This window comes from Propithecus coquereli, unplaced genomic scaffold, assembly GCF_000956105.1.
Source record: "Propithecus coquereli isolate 6110/MARCELLA unplaced genomic scaffold, Pcoq_1.0 Scaffold181, whole genome shotgun sequence".
Taxonomy (NCBI): Eukaryota; Metazoa; Chordata; class Mammalia; order Primates; family Indriidae; genus Propithecus; species Propithecus coquereli.
In genome coordinates, this window is record NW_012142857.1 from 2546656 (window position 1) to 2570623 (window position 23968).

Here is a 23968-nt window from a genome sequence, read left to right on the forward strand (position 1 = left end):
GGGGAAAGCATCACCTTGAACAATACCAAGCTGTGCCCACGACACATGCCCACTGGGTCTTTCCATCCCAGTCCCCTAGTCAAGATGTAGACACCCATAACAAGGGCTCCAGGACACAGGCAAAACATGCAGCCACATGCAAATGCAAAAAGCAAAACATGCCTTGGGTAAGAGCTCTGAGCTTGCAAACTAGAGCAATTACGAAATGATGGCTCTCCTCACAAAATAAATCTTTACTCACAAAAACAATCCTTTAACTAACAAGGTGCCTTGAAGCCTTTGCAATATGGTTGTGTTTATAATGATGTGATTGTCAAGCAACATTTGCAGAATTTAGATACTCTAAAAAATGAGATGTCTGTCTCTCCCACTAGCAATTAAGCAGTGTATATCTGGAAAATAAGATGGAATGTAGGTGTGGGATAAGTGATCAGAGAAAATCCAGGAATTTGGAAGTGGGTGGAAATTAGAGTCAGAGTGTAGAGGTGAAGGCTATGAGAGATTGAGTAACCAAGTGGACAACAGCCAGACCGTGTATCATAATAGAACTCCAATCCACGACCTCTGCGTGACCAGCCCAGGAAACCACAGCCTCTACAGCAATTGGCCCAGAATGGTCAGGACTTAAAAATGACTGCCAGCTTCCCTGTATTGTCCCTGTTCCCAACTCAGGACCAACCAGAGAAATGCAAACATGCTGCCCATCTAATTACATGAGATGCCCCGAGTCTAGCTAACTCGCCTCCCGCTTTACCATTCCAAAAATAATGCTCCCCTATGAAGTTTTCCCACTCTCCTGCCAGCCTTTGAGACTCTGCCACATTGGTGACGGTGCCTAACTCCTTTGCTAGAGCAAGCTCTAAATCCATAGCCTCTGTTCTCATTCCGTCTTCCTTTATTTCCACAACTGCCTAAGTTCCAATCCCAGTTCCCCTACTTTCTAGCTGTGTGACCTTGGGAAAGTTACTTCGTCTCTCTGTGCCTCAGGCACTTCATTAGTGAAGTGGCGAGGATGAGAGAGCACACTAATGGCGGTGACATGAGTTAGTGTATATTAAGAAGCACTTACCACAGTGCCCAGCATGGAGTAAGTGTTCAGTGCCAGCCACTATTGCTATATCACCATGGCTAGTTGATCTGGGGAGAATTCCAGGATGAAACGGAAGGTGCATAATGAGAGAGCAAAAGTGCTAAGAGAAGGCGGACAAAAACTGTTCTCATCAGTCCCCCAAGGATGAGCTGTGAAGGATGGGCAAAGCTCCAGCTCTCATGAGCTGCTCTGGCCATGAAAAAAAGACCCTTCCCTGGTCCCTAAGAGCTTCAGTATCCTCATCCCACCTTCATCCCCATCATCCCCATCATCACCATCATCCCTACCTTCATCACCTACAACATCACCATCCTCACCATGCTGCGAACCTTCCTCACCTCCGCCACCATCGGATGTACTCACTAAGTGCCCACTACGTGCAGGGCCAGAGCCAGGAGCTGTGAGGGGCCCAGAGAGGAAGCCACCCTGGATCCTGCCCTCCTGCTGGGGGAAGGGGTGCTGTGGGTTAAGAGCAAGTGGCTATGGGTGGGCTTTATTTATTTTATTTTATTTTATTTTTTTGAGAGAGAGTCTCACTCTGTTGCCCTGAGTAGACTGCTGTGGCGTCAGCCTAGCTCACAGCAACCTTAAACTCCTGGGCTCAAGCAATCCTTCTGCCTCAGCCTCCCAAGTAGCTGGGACTACAGGCACGTGCCACCATGCCCGGCTAATTTTTCTATTTTTAGTAGAGACGTGGTCTTGCTCTTGCTCAGGCTGGTCTCGAACTCCTGAGCTCAAGTGATCCTCCCACCTCAGACTCCCAGAGTGCTAGGATTACAGGCGTGAGCCACTGTGCTTGGCCTGTGGATAGGTTTTAAAGACCCTATGCTTAGGCTCTGAGTCTCCCCCCTCTGGTTCTTAAGATGTCAGGGCCCAAGGATGTTTGGGGGACAATGGCTGAACATGGAAAACCAGCCAAACCCAGGACCGTCTAAACTGGGGATGCGATGGAGGCACAGACAGTAAGTACTACAGGAGAGCTACCTTTACTGTCACCACTAATCACTATCTTAAGAGGTGGTAGAACCTAATGCTTAGGACTGGGGACCATCTGGGTGCAGTTCCCAGTGCCACAGTGTACTGGATATGGTACCCTGAGCATTATGACTCCACCTTGCTGCACCTCATCTTTCTCACCTGTAAAATGGGGATGATATTAATAATAATAGTCCTCATGGAGTTGTGGAAAGGACTGGGGTGTCAATACATGGCTTACAACAATGCTTGGCCAAAACAAGCCCACATAAATGTTAGTGTCGCTGCTGTTGTTCTTGGGTGTTAAGCTCTGTGGGTACCTTGTGTTCCTGGTTCTCTCCAGTGCCTGAGTCAGTGCCTGGCATACACTAGGTGTTCACTCACTTTTGTTAATGTTTTGAAAATCGATGGCTTTTTATTTTGCAATCATTTTAGACTTACAGAAAAGTTGCAGAAATAGAACAGAGCTTCTGTGTACCCTTCACCCAGCTTCCCCTAATGTCAACATCTTGCATTACCATAGTACACTTAATGAAACCAGGGAATTAACAGTGATACAGTACTATCAACTACTAATCCACGGACCTTACAATAAACATTTTCGAGTGACCAAATGAAAGAGAGAAGAAAGGAAGGCCTTGCTAGGGGCTGAGGTGATCACGGAAGGCTTTCTGGAGGAGGTGGATTTGAGTTGGCCCTTGAAAGGGAAGGGTATGGAGCCTGGTGGGTGCTGCATGATTTTCCAGCAGCTTCTAGAATGGACAAAGGTGTGGAGGCTGGAAGGCCCGTGGTGCAGGGGGTGACTGCAGGCAGGGTGGGGCAGAGGGCAGAAGCTGGGGAGGGGTGAGGAACAGGGGCAGCCTCCAGGTACCTGGCTTTCTTTTTGTCCAGCCGCACCTCCTCTGTGCTCCCGTTGATGCCATAGAGGGTCATAAAGATGCTGGAGTCGGTGCCCCCGCCAACCACGTCCCCTGTCCACACTGTCATTTCGTAGAGCACCTGTCACGGGAGGGATATGGGTCCTTGGCACCACCCCTCAACCCCATGCAGCCTGCCTCAGTCTCACCAGAGAAAGCAGACACGCGCTCCAAGCTGAAAAGAGCCCTCCCCCTATTCAACTGTAAATGTCTGGACAGCAGGTCTGGCCTCATCATTCTCTTATGTCCCCCACTGTGCCCGGTCAGCGCTGGAGAGGTCAGTTTCTGACAGCGAGTGTGTCATGCAATAGAAACACGACCGAGAGCACCAGCGTCCACAGATTCATTCTTTGTCAGTGGAGTCCCAGCCTGAGTCCAGCCATGCCAGCAGTGCGTGGTGGCAGGACAGTGGCTTTTGGAGCCATCCAGAGCTCCGTGTGAATCCCAGATCTGCCACCTGCTGGCTGATAACCCCAGGCAGACACCCACCCTGGCTGGCCTCCCCACCCCTGCAGTAAAATAGTGATGAACTACGCTGCCCAGCGTGAGAGCTGCAGGCAGTTCGCATTGGTGCCTGGCGCTGGGCCTGCCACGGCCACGTGTACGGCCTTCAGCAGCAGCAGTTCTGGGTGTCTGTCCCCTTAGTGCCACAGCCAGTACATGCTCTGAGGTCTGTGAGCGAGGAATACCATTGAGGAGCCATTTAAGGGAACCGGCCTCAAGCACTTGTGAAGTGGGACAAGCCCCTATTTACATGACTTTCACTTTAGGCTGGCACTTTGCCATTTTGCCTGAGGTCTACTCCAAAGAGGATGTGTGCCCTTTGTCTCCACTGGAGGGCGAGGGAGCAGCCTGCTCTTCCCGGGGGTACCCTCACTGAGGCCCTGCCTGCAGAGGCATCGCCTACTCCCATATTCTGGAATGTTCTCTGTTCCTGCATTCTCACCGCATTCTCTTTCACCAGCTGCTGTGGGCTGGTGACAAGGTCTAAAGGTTCGGGAGAGGCTGGTACACACGGCAGAAGAAAGGCCAGGCTGACTGTCTCCTCTAAACACACCAGGCCCTTCCCTTCCCCGTGGCTGCCACATTCCCCTAGCACTTGTGCAGGGGCCTGGTCCCTGCCACCTCAGAACTCAGAACCCAGGTTATTCATCGCAGGGGTCAGGCTCCCTGCCATGGGGCCTGGTGGGTGCTGCATGCTTTTCCAGCAGCTTCTAGAATCCTTGCCGTGACACCACAAGGTTAGAAATGTTATATGTGGGCCTAGCCTACGGGAGAAGTTCAGGGTGTGTTTGAGGAGAGAACGGATGGAGAGACTCTTGCTTTACCAGGAAAACCCCCTTAGACCACCCAACAAGGGCATTCGTGATGGGCAGCAAGAGCTGAACAAAAGTCAGAGCCTGACATTTTTTTGCTCTTATCCAGACAGGCATAAAAAATAGAATGATCAAAATGAATGCTTCGGCGGCCTCATGGAGACCGGCCCCCGAGGGCCGGCCCATCCAACTGCTGTGTTCTCTGCATCCATCTCTCCTTTACACAGGCATGTCTCTTTTAATGTAATACGTGTGCTTCCAAAAAGAGACAGAAACAGTGTTCTTATAATTCTGGTCTGATATCAGATGTCCTGGAGAGACGGCCGATCCAAAGAACCCCGCAGTTCTTTGTAAAGTGACAAACCTGTGTTCTTTTGTACTGTGAATAACAGGGGTGTGGACCTGGATTTTCCTGGGCTAAAGGGCTCGGAGGGAGATGCAGCTGCACTGCGTGGGGTGCGTGCGTGTGCTGGGGGTTGGCACACACAGGCACACACAGGCTGGGAACTGGGTCAGGCGGAGGTCCCTGGATGAATTGTGCGTTCACCTGCATCATCCGTCTGGCTGCAGATGGAGATGTCTGGGGTGGGGGAGGGTGTCTGTGCTGTGGACAGTGCTGCTCTCAAAATCCCAGCAGGCGAGGGGCAGGCTCCCCCACTCCCACCTTTCAAGGATTTTAGAGCCTGGAACTCAGCCCTTCCTTTTCTTTCCATATATGACATAGGCAGGCACCCCCAGGTCCAGGTGGTTCCTTCTCACCTTTGTGGGACAGCTTCTGATCCAAACTGAGTAGCCCACTGGTTTGGATTCAGGAACAGAGATAAGGGCTGGGGCCTTCTGTTGACTCCACAGCCATGAGAGAGAAAGACCCTACAGGGTCAGGTGAACTTGAGCCTCTGGGCCACCAATTGGCTGTGTGTCCTTGGGCCCCAACACCAGGCATCCTGCCTCCTGCTCGAACTGACTTGTGAGTTTATACATCTTGTCCCAGGTCACGTAACCAGTTAGAGGCGGAGCTGGGGCAGTGACTTCCAGGCTTTTCCGGTTTAAGGAGGGTCTTGTGTGGACAGCACTGGCTGCACTGTGAGACCCAGAGGCTCACAGTATCCCAGATGCCCTCTTTCCCCATCACCATCCCACTGCCATTGACGGAGCATCCTCTGTAGAATAACGAGCCTGCGTGTCTATGTAGAGCTGTTACCTTGCAAAGCTCTTTATGAACTGTGATCTCATTAGGTCTCACCAAGAACAAGCCATGAGTATCTGGGAAGCATTATTTCCATACACAGTGTATTAGAAGACCAAGGCCCAGAGAAGGCAGGTGACTCGTCCAAGGTCACACAGCAGCAGACCAGAAGAGAGTTCAGTCTCTGGCCCCTGGCACAGTGCCTCTAGCCAGCACACGAGGATGCAGCCACTGACGATGCCCAGCAATGAGTCTCCTACTTCCCCCACTTCCATCTCCCTGCTGCTCCGGCCCCAGCCTGCCCCAGCTCCCATCCTGGCCATGCAATGCACACTCACAGTGTCCCCTACCTTCACCCCTATGTTCACCACCATGGCATCCAGAAGGTCAAAGACACGGGAGGTGATGCCATCGCCTCGGTCCTTGGCGAGCCAGCAGTTGCAGCGCAACGTGTACTTGGTGCCCTGGGTGGGCACTGCCAAGCACAGCTCCTCCACCAGCCAGCAGCTCTCGGGGGAGGCCCCATCATGGCCCAGCTGGGAGGGGACACACTAGACCTGTGAGGACCTGGACACAGCCCAGAAGGAAGCCCTCCCTGCTCAGCCCCTCCCTCAGTGCCTCCTTCCAGCACACTGTGTACCCACTGGCCGCGTCCCTCCCATGAAGGTGAAGAAGTTTTGCAGGTATCATCAAGGCCTCTAGTCAGATGACTGATTTAATCAAAAGACTATCTGGGTAGGTCTGACCTAACCAGGCGAGCCTTTAAAAGGGGGTCTAGACATCAGAGATGGAAAAGTCAGAGAGATTTGAAGCAGAAGCAGTTGTCTCCCATTGGCCTTGAACAAGCAAATGGCTGGGTTTTGGAGAGGGCCACACAGCAGGGAGTGGTGGGTGGGCTCTGGGAACTGAAGGCCTCAGTCCTACAACCCCAAGAAAAGCGATTCTGCCTGGAAGAAGACACCAAGCCTCAGATAAGCAACTTGATTTCTGCCCCATGAGACCATGAGAAGTACAGCCAGCTCACTCCCACCTGGACTCCTGCCCCGTGACACTGTGAGATAATACATGGTTTGTGGTAATTTGTCACACAGCAATAGAAAGCTAATACACAGGGCATCCCCAATGAGTGGGTGGAAGATGAGACCCAGCGGGGCGGGTGGCTCACCCAAGGACAACCAGCTAGGTAATAGTGGACATCCTCCTCTGCTGCCTGCTCTGAGGGGGCCCCAGGTGGGTCACTCTGCCCTCCCTCCCCTTCCCCTCCCACCCACATCCTGGTCAGCTCCTTCCTTCCCTGGGGGCCCTGAGGGCCAGCACCTCGATCTTCTTGATGATGCCCACATCCAAGCCGGCCACGTAGAACTCCTCCACAGAGCCACGGTCAAAGCCCTTCTTCCCGCCGGGGTAGTCCAGCCAGATGCGGTTGCTACGCTCGTCATCCTCCCCAATGAGTAAGATGAAGGCTCGGCTGTCGGTGGCTGCGTCCTTGTGCTTCCCGGTAGTGACCGACACATAGTAGGGAATAACTGCAAGAGATTATGGGCGAGCCTTGCAACGGGCCAGGTGGATGAGGGCACTGCTTAGCGGGCTCGGAGACTTGGAAATAACCCCTGGAGGATGCTGATCTCAGTTGCTCTCCGCTCCCTGCTCAGATTCAGTGCAATGAGTGTTTCAGACCAGTGAGCTATCTATGGGAGGGTCTACTCTCCAAGGAATAAGGGAGTTGGTGACTCCCAACACAAAGATCAGAGAGCACGTTCTTGTACTTGTTTGGAGTGTCATGCTTCTGAAAGCCCTTTGCCCAGTGATCTTACTTGAAGTTAGCACTGCCACATGAAGAAGGTGAAAATAATAACCTGTCACTCAATACAGTGGTTATATGCCTGAAAAGCTTACCGCAGTCAGCAAAAACTAGGTTGGCAAAAGCAAAGTCTTGCGGAAAGTAGGAATTTGGGGAACAATAAAAATCTTTTATTCATCTATATGGCACATAACAAATGAAACTACTAGAAGGCATCCATTTGAAAACAAACTAGATTAATCAGTGTAGAAACTTGTTCACATAGTGTCCAAAGAGATCTAGTTGCCCACCCAGTATCTATTCTCCTTGCAGCTAGGGGTGGTTATCACATGTAAGCAGATATTGTGGGGTGAGTTTCTACGGAAATCTTTTTTAAAGGATCTGACTCAACTCGGAGGAGTACCCTTTTGCCACTAACCCTTCCACTCATTCTGCTTGGGATATGGATGTGATGGCTGGAGCTCCAGTGTATATCTCAGAACCATGGGCAACCTTTAGGATGAAAGCTACTTGTAAGGTTGCCAGAGTGACCAGGTTGAACTGGAGCTGCTGTATTAGTCCAAGATGGGCCTACCTTTGAACTTCTATGTGAAAAAAAACGAAAAATTCCTATGATTTTAAGTCATCAAGTCCAGGTCTCTGTCACTTGCAGTTAATGATTGATACAAGTTGGAAACCCTTTTTCCTGGCTCATCTTCCTTCACAGCTTGGGGGACAGTGCCCTGGTGTAGTGGGTTTTAGGTTATGCAATCTTTATCTCTTTGAAAAGTTTCTAAACCTGCTCTTCCTGGCTGGAGTGATCTGCATGGTTTTCTGCACCTGCACATGGCCTTATTTTTACCTTTACAAGGAGAGTCTTTCTACAGATGTTCATAGTGCTTAAGAAGAGGCACTTTCTTGCGGGTCCTATCACTTATTCACAGAGTGAGAAGGTAAAGTGTGAGCAGAATGGCTCTCTCTGCCTGACTCCACAGATCCACCTGGAAGGGGATAGTGTGGATGTCACACGCTCATGTTTAAGAGAACTGAATAGGAAGGTGGTGCATTTAAATGTTCGATAGACAAATACAGAACTGCCTTATCTCAAAAATCCAGTTGACAAAATGAACTTGCCAGGGAGTTATGGTATTTTTTATGGAGGAGGATAAAACTGAAGCCAAGACACTGACTTATCCAAGGCCCCATGTTTTATTGTGAGAACCAGAAATGGAACTTTAGTCCCCAAACAACCAGCTCAGGGCTTCTTCCCCTCTTCCCACCATGCACCATATCATGCCTTAAGTTTGCATGGCTGAGTGCTGTGTGTGATGCACTATTGACATGCAAGGGAAGCTCATCGTTGCTGTCAATTTCTGTCTGGTGGTCCTAGGCCCTCTGGGCTGAGCCAATATCCTGAAAGTGTGCAAGGGCAGAGTTTATGATGGTAACCACCTGGTGGTAGATCCATGGATTAAGAACATCATCCTCCTATCTTCTTCAGCCTTGGTTTCCCCATCTGTAAAGAGGGCTTATCGCTGCCCTCTCACCTTGAGGGTTTTTGTGGAGATGAAATAGGCAATATGTCTGAAAACTGTGCAAATTACAAAGCATTAGATGTAAGTCATGGTTGATGGTGGGGCTAAAAGATGGTCTGTCTAAGAATAGCTGTAAAACATTTCCATGTGCCTGCTACTCCTCTGAAGGGCTCCCTACTAGGCTTACCTGGGCCCTCCTGGACATAGGCGGCCATGGGCCCCGTCACTGTGTCGATGTCGATGTCAGCCATCTTGGAGCTCAGGGCGATCTCCCAGAAGTCAGCGGGGCTGCTGCAGTTGCTGCTGCGGTCCCCGGTGTACTCCTGTCCAGGGGGGCACGACCCACCAGTTATAGCTCCAGCACCTCTGCCCCACAGGGCCTCCCCCAGATATAAGGACAGTGACAGGCAGTGGCTAAGCCTCCCCTAGATATAAGGGGGGTAACAGGCCATGGCTGAACCTGATGGCCTCTCACCACACCTTCTCGTAGAAGAGCCTCTCGAGCCGCCCGTCTTCCTTCTTCAGGGATAGCCAGCGCCCGCACAGGAACAGGAACTCATCCTCGTTGGTGTCGTTCCAGATCTCCACCTTTTCCACGTACCAGTCTGCACACCACTTTGTGTTGTCATGGCGGAGCTTGATCTTGTAGATGACACCCAGGTCAGCAGCCTCGATGATGAAGGTGTCAGCCTGGGGGGTCCAGATGTGGGGACTCGGGTGGGGGACACACTCGCCATTAACCCACTCCAACCCCATCCTTCCAGGGCCTTCCATCCCCCTCAACTGCTGGGCTGAGCAGGCCTTCCTAGATGGGACCCTCCGCGCCCATCCTTAACACTGGCCATGGGGTCCAAGGCCTCACGTCCATGACGGCCCATCTCACAGTCCATCCGTGTGTGGCTCCATGGGGAAAACTGCCTTCACCAAACTCCTCTTCTCTTGGGAGAAGCCAGTAGGTGTCTGGAAGATGGACCCTGACAGCTGTGTGACGGGGTGGGACCTAAAGGCCATGGCCAGTGGCAGAGGAGGGCAGATGACAGTCTTGCTCGTCAGATGTCCTTAGCTATGTTGAGTATTGGGATGAGTTCAGGTGTGGCAGCTAAAAGCGCTTCTAGAAGTGACATTCTGAATAATGGTAGGGGGCTTGGAATTCCCGAGAAGCCAAGAGGGAGTCGGAGGAGCCAGCAGAGCAGGCTGCAGGGGAGGAGGTGGGGAGGGGCGCAGGGAACAAGCAGCTGTGGGCTGTGATGTAAGGCCCTTCTCTGTGTCCCTGATTCTGTCCTCGGTCAAGTGGACACTCTACTCTATGTGCTTGATTTTTCAAGGAAGGCTCAGTGAGGTGTGGATTCTAGGCCTTGGGTGAGGCGGAGGCAAGGCAGAGGTTGAATGCGGGAGGCAAGAGCCCGAGGATAGGGCTTGGGGAGGGGGACAGGTGACCCTGAGTGACACCCACTTTCCTTCTGAAAGATTGGCTGACTGTGGGCACTGTGCTGAGCCCTAGGAAGGCAGAGATGAATGTAACAGGACACCCTCTGCCCTGGGGACCTCACGGTCCAGTGTGGGGAGAGGACGGGATGGGTAATTATAGCCCAGGTGGTGGGAACAACCACTTATGCAAGGACTGGAGCCAGGGCTGAGAAGGCATCTCCAGGTGGCATTATTATGCTGCACACAGGGCTGGGGGCTGGGCTTTCCAGGCAGCCCAGGACAGCGACAGCCCACAGCTGAGGCAACTGCAGGTGAACAGCAGCTGCAGTGCATGGCCGACAGCAGGTGTGGATCCTGCAGTCCTGGGGCCTTGGCAATCCACTGAGTCCACTAGAATAAGAACAGGCCCACCCTGGGACACTGCAGTTCCACTGCTCTGCATCTGTCCTGGGGGAAGACCTTCATATGTGCACAAGTGTGCACATATGTGCAATGTGTTCATTGCAGGATAATTTTTACAGAGGAAAATTGGAAGCCACCAGGGGTCCACCACTTGGGGAACAGTTAAATACCTTTGGCAAAGCCTTTGCTGTGGAATGTGAGGTGTATGGTGGGTACAGAGGATAGCCGGTTCCACCTGAGTGAATATCCTGACAGAGGGATTTCCAAGGCATCCATGAATGCTAAAGGCAAGTTGAAGAAGTGTTTATACAGTATGATGCCTTTTATGTAAAAAATTAAAACCACAGAACAGCTTGCCTATTTTCTATGAGTGCATGTACACATGTGGAGAGACAACAGTTGGCAAGATGCCAAGACAGGAGAGCGTGTGGGGCATTCTGGATACTGGGTTCAGTAGTCTGTAGGGGACATTCCAGGCAGGCCATTGGGGCAGGCCATGAAGATCTACAAATCCCATGAAGGATTCAAGTCAGATCTGGGATCTGTGGGGAGCCCCAAAGTGTTGACGTGAGGGGATGACTCTTCAGCTTTGGGTAGGTTAATTGAGGAAGCCGAGGATGGGCCTGGAGCAGGGACACCAGGCTGGCTCAGCAGGTGAGGTGAGATGAGGAGATTTAGAAGGGAGGGTCTCTGCGGCCTGGTCAGATATGGGTGGGGAGGGGGTACTGACAGAGAGAGAGGTGTCCAGGATGATTCCTGGATTCCAGAGCAAGAGATCAGAGAAATGGAAGCTTCTAGATGCTCAACAGTGAACTTAAGGTCACATACATAGTAACTGAGCCAGGAGAAGTTCCAGCTCCCCTGATGGGGCATCAAAACTGGAGGAAAGGAGGAGAAACAGATGGGGCGGAACCCAGCAGAGATTTTTCTTGAGATGTAACAATCGCTAAGAGAGAAAAGAACAACCTGAACACAAAAGAGGATGGATTCCATCACCTTCACTAACACCGACCTTCATTTATTCATTCAATAAATGTTCATCGAATGCCTATTCTTTGCCAGGCTCTGTAAATACAGCCAAGCACAAAAACCGACCTATCCACTGTATGTCACACATTGCTGTTTTCACAATGCATTCACCAGGCATCAACACCAGGTATAGACGAAGGCAGGGGACAGGTGAGCTCTCCCAAGACTCAACAACACCCAGCACAGACGAAGAGCTACCTGTGTGCCAGGCACGGTGCTAGGCACTTCACATGTTTTAATGTAGTTGACTTTCACAATAACTCAAAAGTAACTCTTTTTCGAGTGGAGGATACTGAGGCACAGAGATGTTGAGTAACTTGACCAAGATCACACGCAGCTAGGAGGCATCAGAGCCAGGGTCTGAACTCAGGTTATCTGGCCCCAGCATCTGGGCTCCTGATAATGTCCCTAGTACAGCATCAGGGACATCACATGAATCACTCAACCTCTTTAGCATTCCATTTTTCCAAAATAAAAAGGCCTCCTTCTGGCTACCTTATAAGGGCAGTGAGCAATTATATCTCTTGTGTGTGTGTGTGTGTGTGTGTGTGTGCATGTGTTAAATTATTTCTCCCTGATACAAAGTGCTCTAACATCTTGTCCTGTTTTTCAACCCTCAGGTCTAATTAGCAATCACATTACTATTATTCCCGCTTTGGAAGTGGTAAACTCAGTTGAAGGTGAATGGTTTGTGTCTGGATGATGAAGCAGATGAGTGAGCGTGCCGAGGCCTGACTCCCACAGACCTGGTGGTCAGGCTGGGGCTCTTTCCACGCTACCTGACTCACACACAGTGTCACCAGCCAGCTGCAGACCCACTTAGATGACACCCTCTTTTCTTGTCCCAGGCCTGAAATCCTCCCCACCAATAGCAAGTGGTTCAACGCTAAGGGTCGTCCCTGGCTGAGGATCAGGCCCTTGATAAACACCCATTGGTTGATGCGTGAAATTCCCCCACACATGGCAAGACCACAGATTGGGTTGGGAGCCAGTCCCCTTTATCTGACCTCCCTGTGGACATCGTCTGGCCTGTGGGCATTCTGGGCAGAGTTAGGTGATTGGAGAGGAGATGGAAGAAGGCAGAGAGGGCAGGGATAGGGAAGCCGGGCTGGCAGGAAAGGAGTTTGCCAAAGTCCACCCTTGGTGGCCCCTCTGGACAGACTTCTTCCTTTTCATAAAATCACAGTCTGTTGTAGCTGGAAGGGCCTTAGACACCATCTGGTCATTTTTCAAGCCCTTTTATGGCCACAGAACCCTTTGCTTAACAGAGGGCCTGCTTGGCACCCCAGTCCATAGGCCAGGTCAGAGTGGATCCACCTGGGCAGGAGTGGGTGCCCGTCTGCCCCACCTCCAACCACCCTCATGGGTCCTAAGGGCCATCGTACCACCCAGGACTCTGCACAACATAATTCAGCCAGTCCATATCTGACCCCCCACTTTACAGATGAGGAAGCTGAGACCAGATAAGTAGAATCAGGTGAGGAGTTGATGCAGAACCAGGTTCAAGCCTCTGTGGGCACAGCCCTCACCATGCTGCAGTGCTCACCCCCACGTTTGTGAGCCCCACCATGAACTGGGTTTTCTGAACATGGCCCAGTCCCCGGCAGCCCACAGCCTGGAGCTCAAGCAGGCCTCCTGCTCGCCATGCCCTGCCCCTGCTCCGCCCCACCCCACCCTAGGCAGGACCCAGAGTGGGGGTGTTGGCTGGGAGTGAGGGACAAGCCACACTCGCAGGGGAAGGGCAAGGGCAAAAGCCCAAGTGAGGGTGACTGACACCCCACAAAGGTCCTGGATGTCCCTGGGGATCATGAACAGCTAGCATCCAGATCTCTGGACCTGGGGAGGAGAAGGGGGTAAACTCCGTGTGTCTCTCGTACCGTTCCTCTCTCGAACTTGTTGGTGCGGTTCTCCGACTTGCCGAGGTACCGCTCTCCGGTGTCCCCCAGGTCGCCGTAGATAGTGATGTAGACCTTGGCATCTGTCCCCGCCCCTGGAACATTCCCTGTGAAGATCTGAACGGAGTACAGCACAACTGGGCAGGCAGGTGGACAGACAGACAGCCAAAGGGAAGAAAAGGGTGACAGCACTTCAGGATTTGGGGAACAGGATTTGTAGGAGTATCAGGGTTCTAGCCAAGGCCTCAAGCAGTTAGTGCCGTCCTGTCATTTGCTCAGTGATGCACGTTGGGCTTCAAATCCACACGGATTCTCCAGTGGGAAGTTTGCTCATCTGATGTGGACTCAAGTGGGCTCGGAGACACCCAATGGATGGAAACTTTTCAAACCATCTGCCCAGACAGCCTACAGTGTCCAGGGAGAAAGAACTGGAATCTACCTGCAATGCGTCTTCGTCATGGTCACTAAATCTACCTGCTATGACACACTGACAATAATAGGTCTTCCCTTTTGAGGGTGACTGGTATTAACACCAGGTCCGTCTAACCAGCTTATGGGAAAAATAACATATTTTTGATAGAATAGTTTTCCTTCAGTGTCCATTTTCTTATTTTCATTTATTGTCTAGCTCACTGCAGCCCACTCTGACCCCAGCCCACCCCCACACCAGCACTCCGGGCCAACTCTGGCCAAAGCTACTATGACTGCCACCCTCCCCTTGTCCTCCCATGCCCGTGGGAAGGGCTCAATAAATACTGGTGTGACAATTATTAAAAATTATTAAGGAAAATAAAAACTGTTAGAGTCTTGATTTTGTTTTGCTGTTGTGGACTTATCAAGGAAGGATAAAAGATCTTTTCCAATCTCCACCACGGCAGGGAGAGGCAAGTCTTGCATTTATTTTGTTTTTTTCAGAGATGGGGTCTCACCGTGTCCCCAGGCTGGAATGCAGTGGCGTGATCATCACTGGTGACCTTCCTACTCCCCACTTCCTCCCCACTGCTTTCTCTAATCCTTTGGGAATTACGAAAACTGATTCAGCTCCTGGGTGCTGAGCAATGCGGTTGTGAAGTCAGAGGCAGCTATTTCTGGATCCTCCTCCCTCCCCGTCCCACCCAGGCCACACAGCTCATCAGTGGAGAGATGTTTCCCTAGAAACATCGCCCAGCTCCGAGTCAGTGTTGTGGCGTGGAACAGCCCAAGTGCCCCACTGGGACAGCTTTCCAGGGCATCCTCTGGGGTCCAAGTAGGGAAGGGAATTATCCCCCAGATTTCACAGCAAAGGAAATTTGGAGAAAGGGAGAGCAGTAGGGAAAGGCACAGGGTTGAGGTAACACTTGCTTTTATTTCTAAATGGGAGGCAACTCAGGTTAAAGGAAGGTTAGAGCTATAGCTGTTTTACTCACGGTGATAAAAAAGGAAACCAATGTTTGTCTTTTGTCTTTTAACTGTCTTATCAGCTTGGTGGGCAGAGAGACCTGCCCCTCTGCCTCCATATGGGGCCTGAAGTATTGGGTTTTACTCCAGTTTTTTTTTTTTTTTTTTTTTGCCCTGGCTAGAGTGAGTGCCGTGGCGTCAGCCTAGCTCACAGCAGCCTCAGACTCCTGGGCTCAAGCAATCCTTCTGTCTCAGCCTCCCGAGTAGCTGGGACTACAGGCATGCGCCACCATGCCCGGCTAATTTTTTCTATATATTTTTAGTTGTCCAGATAATTTCTTTCTATTTTTAGTAGAGACGGGGTCTCGCTCTTGCTCAGGCTGGTCTTGAACTCCTGAGCTCAAAGGATCCGCCCGCCTCGGCCTCCCAGAGTGCTAGGATTACAGGCGTGAGCCACCACGCCCGGCCTTTACTCCAGTTTTTACAAGAAGGCAACACAACAGATTTAAGCTGGACTTCCAAGCTCTTGGAGTTTCTCTGATCACATAGACTGCCCTGCTGGAGAGACTCATAGTGTGTTTTTGTAGAGCATCAGTGGTAGAAAGTCTGCCTTTTGCAAGTAAATATGATTTTTGAAATAGCTAAAGATTACTCAGAGCTGAATGGCTGGCAAACAGGGGGATTGACATGGACAACGCCATGGCAGGTCAAAACAGAGGTGTGGCCCTGTCCACGTGGTCCGGGAAGAAGGTGTGGGTGCACACACACATACAACGCAGAAAGAGAAGGCAGAGAAGGCTGAGGGTTGGGCCCTGAGGACTACCACCTGGCATGAGAAAGGAAACCAGCACTCAGTGGACCATCCAGAGAGGTGGGAAGAGACTCAGAGTAGGGTGGTGTCACCAAAAGCAAAGGAGGAGGAAGCACAAGAAGTTGTTGGCCAGGTTGCTGCAAATCCTGCGGAGAGAACCACATCAACAAAGAATGGACAAAGATAACTGGCCCATACAGAAAGCAAAACCATGACCTTGGACATCCTGAAGCTGCACCCAGCCACTGAGAACAACTACAGAATAGCTTCAGAGTCCAGAATGTTCCTAAATTCATACTAAGTTGGGACAACTGGATCTGGCAAGAGTGAAGAGGACCAAGCCGCAGAGATTGGCAGCCAAATGAATAAAGAGTAGGGAGAGAACAAGGACCAGGATAATCCAGGCACCAGATACACCATATTTAGATGCATTACCACAATGTCAGACCAGAAAAGGATTTGAGAACAAATTTTGGAAGGAGACAGCTGAGACTTTGAAGAAGCTTGGCCATTTATGAGCTGTGTGAACTTGGGTAGATCGTGCCACCTCGGTAAGCCTCACTGGGCCTCTCTACAGAATGGAGATAACAGTGGATCCTACTCCTGGGTGAAGGGGCTCAGCCTGGCACAGCACAGGTGCTCTTCAAGGGAGGGCCGTGGTCCCGGAGCTGCCCGGCAATGAGAGTGACCACATCACACTTACTGTCCAGAGGCTCCTCCACTTCCTTGTAGACTTGCCTTAAGGATCCATCTTTCATGTACTTCTCAGTGAAGATGTCATAAGGAACCAGTTCTCGAATGGTCTTCTTGTCATCCTCAGAGGTGGCGAGCCATCGATCACAGGGGAAAGTTAAGGTCTCCGCACCCTGGGGTGAGGAGGAAAGAGGAAAATGAGCCCCCAGTGTGGAAACTGCCAACTTCAGTGACTCATCAGCATGCCAACAGTCATGGAGACCAAGGACAAGGGTCCTGGGGCCCTACAAATAATGCGAAAGCCACAGGGACCCCATGGCCTAATTTCTTACTTAAAGACTTGTACAACCATATCAGAGGTTTGCTCTCAAAGGCCAAGTTCCCAGGGTCACTTAAAAACAGATATCTGAACGCTATCCCAGAGACCCAGGTTCAGCGGGCAAGGGGAGGGGACTCTGTATTTTGTAATTGTTCCCAAGTCATTCATACCCACAGCTATGACTGAGAGCTATCTCCTAGGTTTAGAATTTTGTGGTTTTAGAGTGTTTTCCAGATTGTTCAGGGTAGATTTTCTTCTGTGAGTTGACCTTGAGTAGAGGGAAGGGCATGTTGGCCACTCGCTAGTGATATGGCCTTGGGGATGGGAAGCAGAGACATGGCTGCCCATATCCTCCTTCTTGACCACTAAACCAGGTTCTAGAAAATTCTGCCATGGACCAGAGCTAGTTCCTGCACCCCGAGTGAACTGGATGAATTTTAATTATGGGATTTTATCTCAATAAGGCTGAAGTAGCCAGCAGGTTCTTACAGGGACTCTGCTTTGAATCTGTTCTGGAAAGGGACAAAAGAAATAGCAGAGCAGACCAGTCCAAAACTCACGTCTTTGTCTGGGAGGAGCCTGCGGATGTCCACGTGGGAGCAGTGCCACCCAGGATTCATGCCTGTGTTAGTGTGGCCAATCCGAATTTTTTCAATGATTTCTCCCACGTCTTCCAACTTTGGAAAGGAGAAAAGGCAGCAGACGTTAAAAGAAAGGACCAGAGAAACACAATCTTGACAACATCCTGCCTCCTGAGGGCATCCACCCTCAAGTGCCTTTGAACTCCAGGGTTACTTTCTCCCAACATGTCCCCACTGTCCAGTCAGACCACCCCATGATTCTCTACACACACAACACTCACCTCCTTCCTCCCCCCCCTACTTAAAGTCAGCCTGGACTCCATCCAGAACTCCATTCCATCCACCTCCTCTGGGAGGGCGTCCCAGTCTTCAGTCCAGCTGTCTACCCTCTATTACTTGGCTGTTGTAGCAGCCCGTTTCCTATCTGAGAACTGAACTGGATATCAGAAGAAGACTCTGGTCCTGCCCTGCTCCTACCTTGTCAGGCTGACCTTGTTCAAGCTCCCTGGCCCCTAAGAGTCCCTCCCTTCCAGCCACTCCCTCTCTATGCTCCCACAAATGCCAGTCCTCCAGACTTCATTCTCTCACCACAGGCCCTTTGCACACACTCTGCCTGCCCTTCCCTTTCCTCTCTTTACCTAATCTGATGCCTACTCAACCACAAGGTCCACTTCCTCTCATTTCCACAGAAAAGTCCCTTTGATGGCTCCAAGAAAATGAAATCTCTTCATGACAGGCTCTTGGACCACAGCGTAGCTCCCCTCAGAGCACTCCTCACAGCCATAGTGTGCATTTATTTGTGTGGTGCCTACCATTTCCGCCACCGGTGAACACCACAGGGGCAGGCGCCATCTTACTCACCACTGTACCCCCAAAGCCTAGAACAGTGCCCTGACCTAGATGCTCGGTGAGCATTGGTTGAAAGGATCAAAGAGTGAGGGTTTCCATGTCAGCAAAATGGGTTTGATAAAGTCAGCCAGATCCTCTCACACCACCATGGTATGAGAACCTTAACCTAGTGGTTTGCGTGGTTGGTTCATTGGATGGAAAAACTGACACATGTGTGCCATGGTGAGCCCTGAACTGGGGGCTGCAGCCTCTTCTCTCTCCTGTCTGGAGCCTTTGAGTGCAGGGGAGGGGCTCAGTCAGGACAGACTGATCCCCTGACGCCCTCAGAGCCCCTCTTAGGAAGCAGTGGGGTGTCCAGACACAGGCAAGGCCATCCACTCAGCCTAGCACCTGCTTTCCAGCTCTTTCTCTGCCAGACTTCCCTCAATCATCCCACTGGTCCCTACTCAAAGGCCCCCAAGAGCTCCTTGGACTTCTCCTGGTTCTCGTGTGTCACATTCTCCTCTGAAATGACACTACACATACCTATCAATCCATACTCCGTCTCATTCCTAAGAGGATCCAGGGCAAAATGAGGAGAAGAGATAGAGGAGGAAGTCAGGGCAGAGGGAAAAGAAGGGCAAGGAGATACAGTGGCTCGGATGCTCTGGCTCATGGAATTCGTGCATGAGGTTTGGTATAACGGGTGGGGGTTGGAATTATCTGTAGACTGGAGTCTCCTGGCAGCTTCCCTGTGGAGCTGGCTGCCCAGCCCACTCCATTAAGCCCTCAGGAGCTAGGGGGAGGCAGCATAGCCATCTCCCAGTGAATAGAGAGCTCCTGATGAGTGAATGGTGTCTGAATGATTGATTGAGTCATTCATCAAACACGAAGCCTCCAGGAGCACAGACGGAAGAGGCCTCTGAATGAACTGGAGCAGCTTCCACCTGGTGGTTTCCTCCCTCCCCACACCCCTACCTGCTGTGGGCAGCCAAGGGGGGCCCATCAGCACTGCTTGAGGAACACTCCTCCTCCCCACTTCCCACCTCTCTGCTGCTACCTGTGTGACCTTAGGCAAGCCAGCTGACCTCCAGGCCTTGATTTCCTCATTTACAAAATGGGGGGGGGGCGGGGAATGGTGTCTTGCTCAGCTGAAGGCAGGGGAATGGATGGAGTAACACCCTGAGGTCACTCCCAGGTCTAAGATCACAGACATGGTTCTTTCTGTCCACTGTTCTCTAGTTCTAAGTGACCAGTGGAGTGCCCCATTGCTGCAAACTCTGTGAATTAACAAGGACGCTACAGCAGCTGCTGCTGCTGCTACCCCACGGGACCCCCCAACTCCCCACCACCTAGCCACCCACTCCTCATCAGAAACGTGAGAATAATGGCCCTTTGGAGGTCTTATGATCCCCTGAGGGCTCTGACTCATTAAACAAAGATCAATGAATCAATGATTGCAGGCTGACATCAGTGCCAGGGACATTCTTCCTCCACATCCAGGGGAGCACAGCAGCTATGGGGAAGGGACATCCTTGGTCCACAGGGGCTCCACCTGAGGACACGGGCTCCCCGGCAGAACCGGGGAGTGACAATAGCCTCTCCTTCTGTCCAGGCGCCTCTTCCCCTCCTTCCCTGTCCCAGCTCTTTGAGGGTCGAGATGTGTGGGCCTCCAGCTTCACTGGTACTTCTACCACCTTAATCCTCCAATCGCTCAGTTGCGTGTGCCAGGGTAGCTGTCTCAGCCCTAAGCCCTCAGAGAGCAAGGAGGCCGTTAGGGGCTTGCTAGTCGTAGATGGGGAGCCTCAGACATGGACTCAGAAGACATCAGCCTCAGAAGGGACCCTAGTGTTCTCACCGGAAGCAAAACAATTAAGCAGGGAAAGCTCTGGAACTGAACCGTCCAGATCTCGGCTCTGCTGTTTCACGATACTTTGAGTGAATGACTTAACCTTCCTGTGCTGTTTCCTCAGCTGGAAAATGGGATAATCATACTACATATGTCTTGGACGTGTTAAGAGGATTCAAAGAGTTGATAGACATCAGGTCCTTAGACCAGGGCCTGCACATGAGAGGTGCTCAATAGCTCTGAGCTATTACTGCTCTTTTCCTGGCCACCCCCTCTGTCTTGGGATGGAGCCAGAGAGAGAGGGAGTGGCCTCCTCCTGAGTTAGCAACCGAGCCAGCGTCAGACCTCGGGTTATGGCCTCTCGGTCCAGCGAGCACTGTTCCTCCAGGGGACAATCTCCCGCAATCTACTTCTTGCCTGAAGATGAATCAGAAAAGAGAAGTGGACAGAGAGGGACATGGGTGGGCAGAAAGACAGAGGCCAGGAGACAAAGCCCTTCCATTTGTTTTCAAACTCTCACACTCCCCCAAGACCCAGAGAGATTTGAAAAGGAAAAAGAAAAAAAATAGCAACAAAATCACCAGCAAATTATAGCTGCCTATTAGTGGGGACTTCATTGATAAACCCCCCGGAAGTCATGCTGAGGTGTCATCACAGCCTCAGCCACTGACGGCATCAGCTTGGATGACTCACGCACCATGACATCTCGGGTGGATGAGACGTTAGTGTTGTGTGGATTAATGAATCACCCTTGAATTTTCCTCTTAAAAGACTCAACAAAGGCGACAGACCTTCCCACAAGCACTGACTGCTCCAGAGAAGGTGGGAAGAGAGCAGCGGGTGGTCCCCTGGGACAGAGACTGGCCAAGGAAGAAGGAAGGTGCTCTGGACTTTGTTTCACCCCAGAAAATAAGGGGCACATCTCCAAAGGCCCCCACTGCCTGGGGAGTCCAGGGTCCTGAGGCTCCCACACTTCCCCTTTAAGTCTCGCTTCATTCCTGCCCTCCACCCACGTCACATCGCGCTCCTCCTGTGCCCTCTGGCCGACCCTCAAACCACATGCTTGTTTCCACTTCTGGGCTGTTGGCCATGCTCTTCCCCTTGCTAGGAATGCCTTTCCTTCTTGTCCCTGCTTAGGCCCCCTTTCAGGTCCAGCTCAAAGTCACCTCTTCCAGGAATCCTTCTTCCTTCTCTCAACACCTACAGCAAGCCAAGCCCATTGGCTCGTCTGCTGCAGAGGCTAAGAGCACAGATTCTAGAGCCAATCATCCTGGGTTTACATCCTGCTTCCATTATGTCCTAGCTGTGTGGTTTTAGGTACGCTGCTAAACTCTCTGTGCCCCAGATTTACACAAGGACAATTACAGCACAGAGTCGTCGTGAGGGTTAAGTGAGTTTATATACATAAATTCCTCGTGACAGTGCCCCACCGGGTCAGTTATGATGACGATCACCACACTCTCTCATTAGCTTTGTGTGGAAGTCTGGCGTCCCCAGCAGACTATAAGCCCCTTGCAGGCAGGGTCTGAGCCCTGCCCTCCTCTTGTGTCTCCCACCCAACCCAGCCACCACTGGGCACACAGGGGGGCACAATGAGTAAGCACTGAACTGAAGTGTATGAGATTCCAAGGTGCTAAAGACCTGCATCCACCGTAAACACTGAACAGCAGCACTCGCATTGCCCAGACCTGATGGGGAGGCATGGAGCACACATGATGTTCCTCTGTATTGCATGTTTGGCTATAGCTTGACAGCTGAGCAGGTGATCCTAGCCCCGCGTGACCAATGGTGGTGGGATTCCCACCCACCCCTGGCCAGCAGAGCCAGGAGAACCCAGAACCAGCAAGGCTGGAAGCCACGCCCTACCTGTAGGTAGGTGTCTATTGTTGGAAGCACTGGACATGCCCGTTGGCTTTGTGCCTCCAGTTTTCCCAAGTCTTGTCCACTCATTATCACCTTTGATCCTGACACCAGTCCTAGAGGGACAAGGCAAGCTTCACCGTTCTCCTGGTTACTTGGTGTGCTGAGGCCTGGAGAGGCTGGATGAGCTGCCCATCTTCCTGTCTAGTAGCAGCTCCCCAAGATGAAGGGCCTGTATCCTGCCTTGAACACAGGGCTCCCTCTCCCTCCCTTCTCTCTGACCCGCCCCATCCCTGGGCAGCCCGCTGAGCCCAACTACCTCCACGATGAAGCGGGAGGCAGATTTCCTCTCAAAGAACAGCTTCTGCTCCCTCTTGTTGGTACACAGGTACTTCTCTTGGGTGCACACAGCGTCACAGCCGTAGATCACGATGAAGATGTTGGCATCTGTCCCAGCGGCAAAGACATCGCTGGTGTAGAGGGTGATCTCGTAAGGAACAACTGGGTGGTGACCAGAGGGGATGAGAGAACAGAAAATAAACATGGGTGAGGGAAAGTTCTTCTCCAGCACCACCCGCCTGGATCCTTGCACTGGGGAGCTGCTGCCCAAGGACCTGGACCTTCACATGGTTGCCTAGCAACCACAGGTGGGCCCTGTCCTGCCCATTGCCCACAAAAAGCCCCCACCCCCTCAGACCACGGTCTGTGAGCCTCTCACACCCCAGAGCTAGTGCACCAGACTGATTGAAAGCACAGACTGCTGAATTTGACAAGCCTAGGCTCGAATCCCGGCACCATCGCGACCATCCGTTTGACCAGGGCAAGCTGCTTACAAGCCTCAGTTTCCACTATCTGTAAAGTGCCCTTGACATGGTGCATTGCTGAAGACACTCCATAGACAGGAGCTTTAGATTTCAGGGGCAACCGGCCAAGTGGATGAGCCAGTGGTGAGAATTCCTTCTCTTCTCCCCCGTCCCCTGCTGCCAGCCCCTCACTTGCCAGTCTGCCCTCCCCAACCCTGGCTCCTGCCACACCGGGCTCCTCATACAGGTTCCTTCACTTTACAGAGTCTCTCATAGAGGAGGGGACAGCAGGAGGTGAGGGCTGCTCCAGGGTTTACTCAGCCCCACCAGGGACTCTGTCTTTGAATAGAGTTGACCCATCAGTGCTGCTAGCAAGCGGCTTCCTGGACGGTGGCCACCAGCATGGGTAGAGACCAGCACGTCTCTGTGCCCAGGCTGAAGACCCTCTGCTTCAGAGACTTTGGGGATGCCTGTTAAAAACGCAGATTCCCAGCTCCTCCTCACGTTCTCTACAGGGTGGGTCTAGATATTTAACTCATACTTCAAAGTGTGAGACCACTAGTCTAAAACAACGTATTGCTAACTACGGGTTAGTTCATTAGTAGGTTGCGAAGTGAGTTTAGTGGGTTGTCATCAGTATTTTAAAAAATACGTGGAATCGAATAGAATCAAATGGAAAAATGTCACTGTACATCACACACAGTGAGGGTAAAATGCTTTTGTGACACGTTCATTTGTTGCACATGTATATAAACATGCATACTTACCCTGGGTGCCGGTGGAAAAAAATAAAAGATTAAAAACCCAGAGAAAGAGTGCAAGTGGAATCTACCCTATTCTGTGATCTTGACCCCTAAAAGTTCCCTCTCTCCAGTGGCCCCAACCTTCTCCAATGAGGAATTTGCTTTTCATTTATTATCATGGGTACTTTGCTGAGTAACTGCAGTCATAATACTTGCAGTAGTAACAGTTATTACTCACTGAGCACCTGCTAGGTGCTAGACCCCAGACTAAGCACTCTGTAGTTCTTAGCTTTGCTAATCCTTACAGTGACCCAAGGGAACAGGTATTATTATACACCACTTTTTTTTTTTTTTTTTTCTCACACTCCCCCAAGACCCAGAGAGATTTGAAAAGGAAAAAGAAAAAAAATAGCAACAAAATCACCAGCAAATTATAGCTGCCTATTAGTGGGGACTTCATTGATAAACCCCCCGGAAGTCATGCTGAGGTGTCATCACAGCCTCAGCCACTGACGGCATCAGCTTGGATGACTCACGCACCATGACATCTC

At 51.4% G+C, this 23968-nt stretch overlaps 1 protein-coding gene across 2 annotated transcripts in view; it reads right to left on the reverse strand.

Annotated features, from left to right (window-relative positions):
* Positions 1 to 23968, reverse strand: part of LOXHD1 (lipoxygenase homology domains 1) — a 122635-nt gene that overhangs the window by 38202 nt on the left and 60465 nt on the right. Inside the window, exons 6-14 of one of the 2 annotated variants that reach the window (XM_012642649.1) lie at positions 22191 to 22372; positions 17314 to 17430; positions 16445 to 16607; positions 13536 to 13690; positions 9280 to 9489; positions 8987 to 9122; positions 6802 to 7010; positions 5835 to 6020; positions 2937 to 3064 (exon numbers count right to left, since the gene is read on the reverse strand). In XM_012642649.1, coding sequence (XP_012498103.1) covers positions 2937 to 3064; positions 5835 to 6020; positions 6802 to 7010; positions 8987 to 9122; positions 9280 to 9489; positions 13536 to 13690; positions 16445 to 16607; positions 17314 to 17430; positions 22191 to 22372 — 1486 coding nt within the window. The remainder of the gene's footprint in view (positions 1 to 2936; positions 3065 to 5834; positions 6021 to 6801; positions 7011 to 8986; positions 9123 to 9279; positions 9490 to 13535; positions 13691 to 16444; positions 16608 to 17313; positions 17431 to 22190; positions 22373 to 23968) is intronic. The other variant, XM_012642648.1, reaches the window with a different exon arrangement.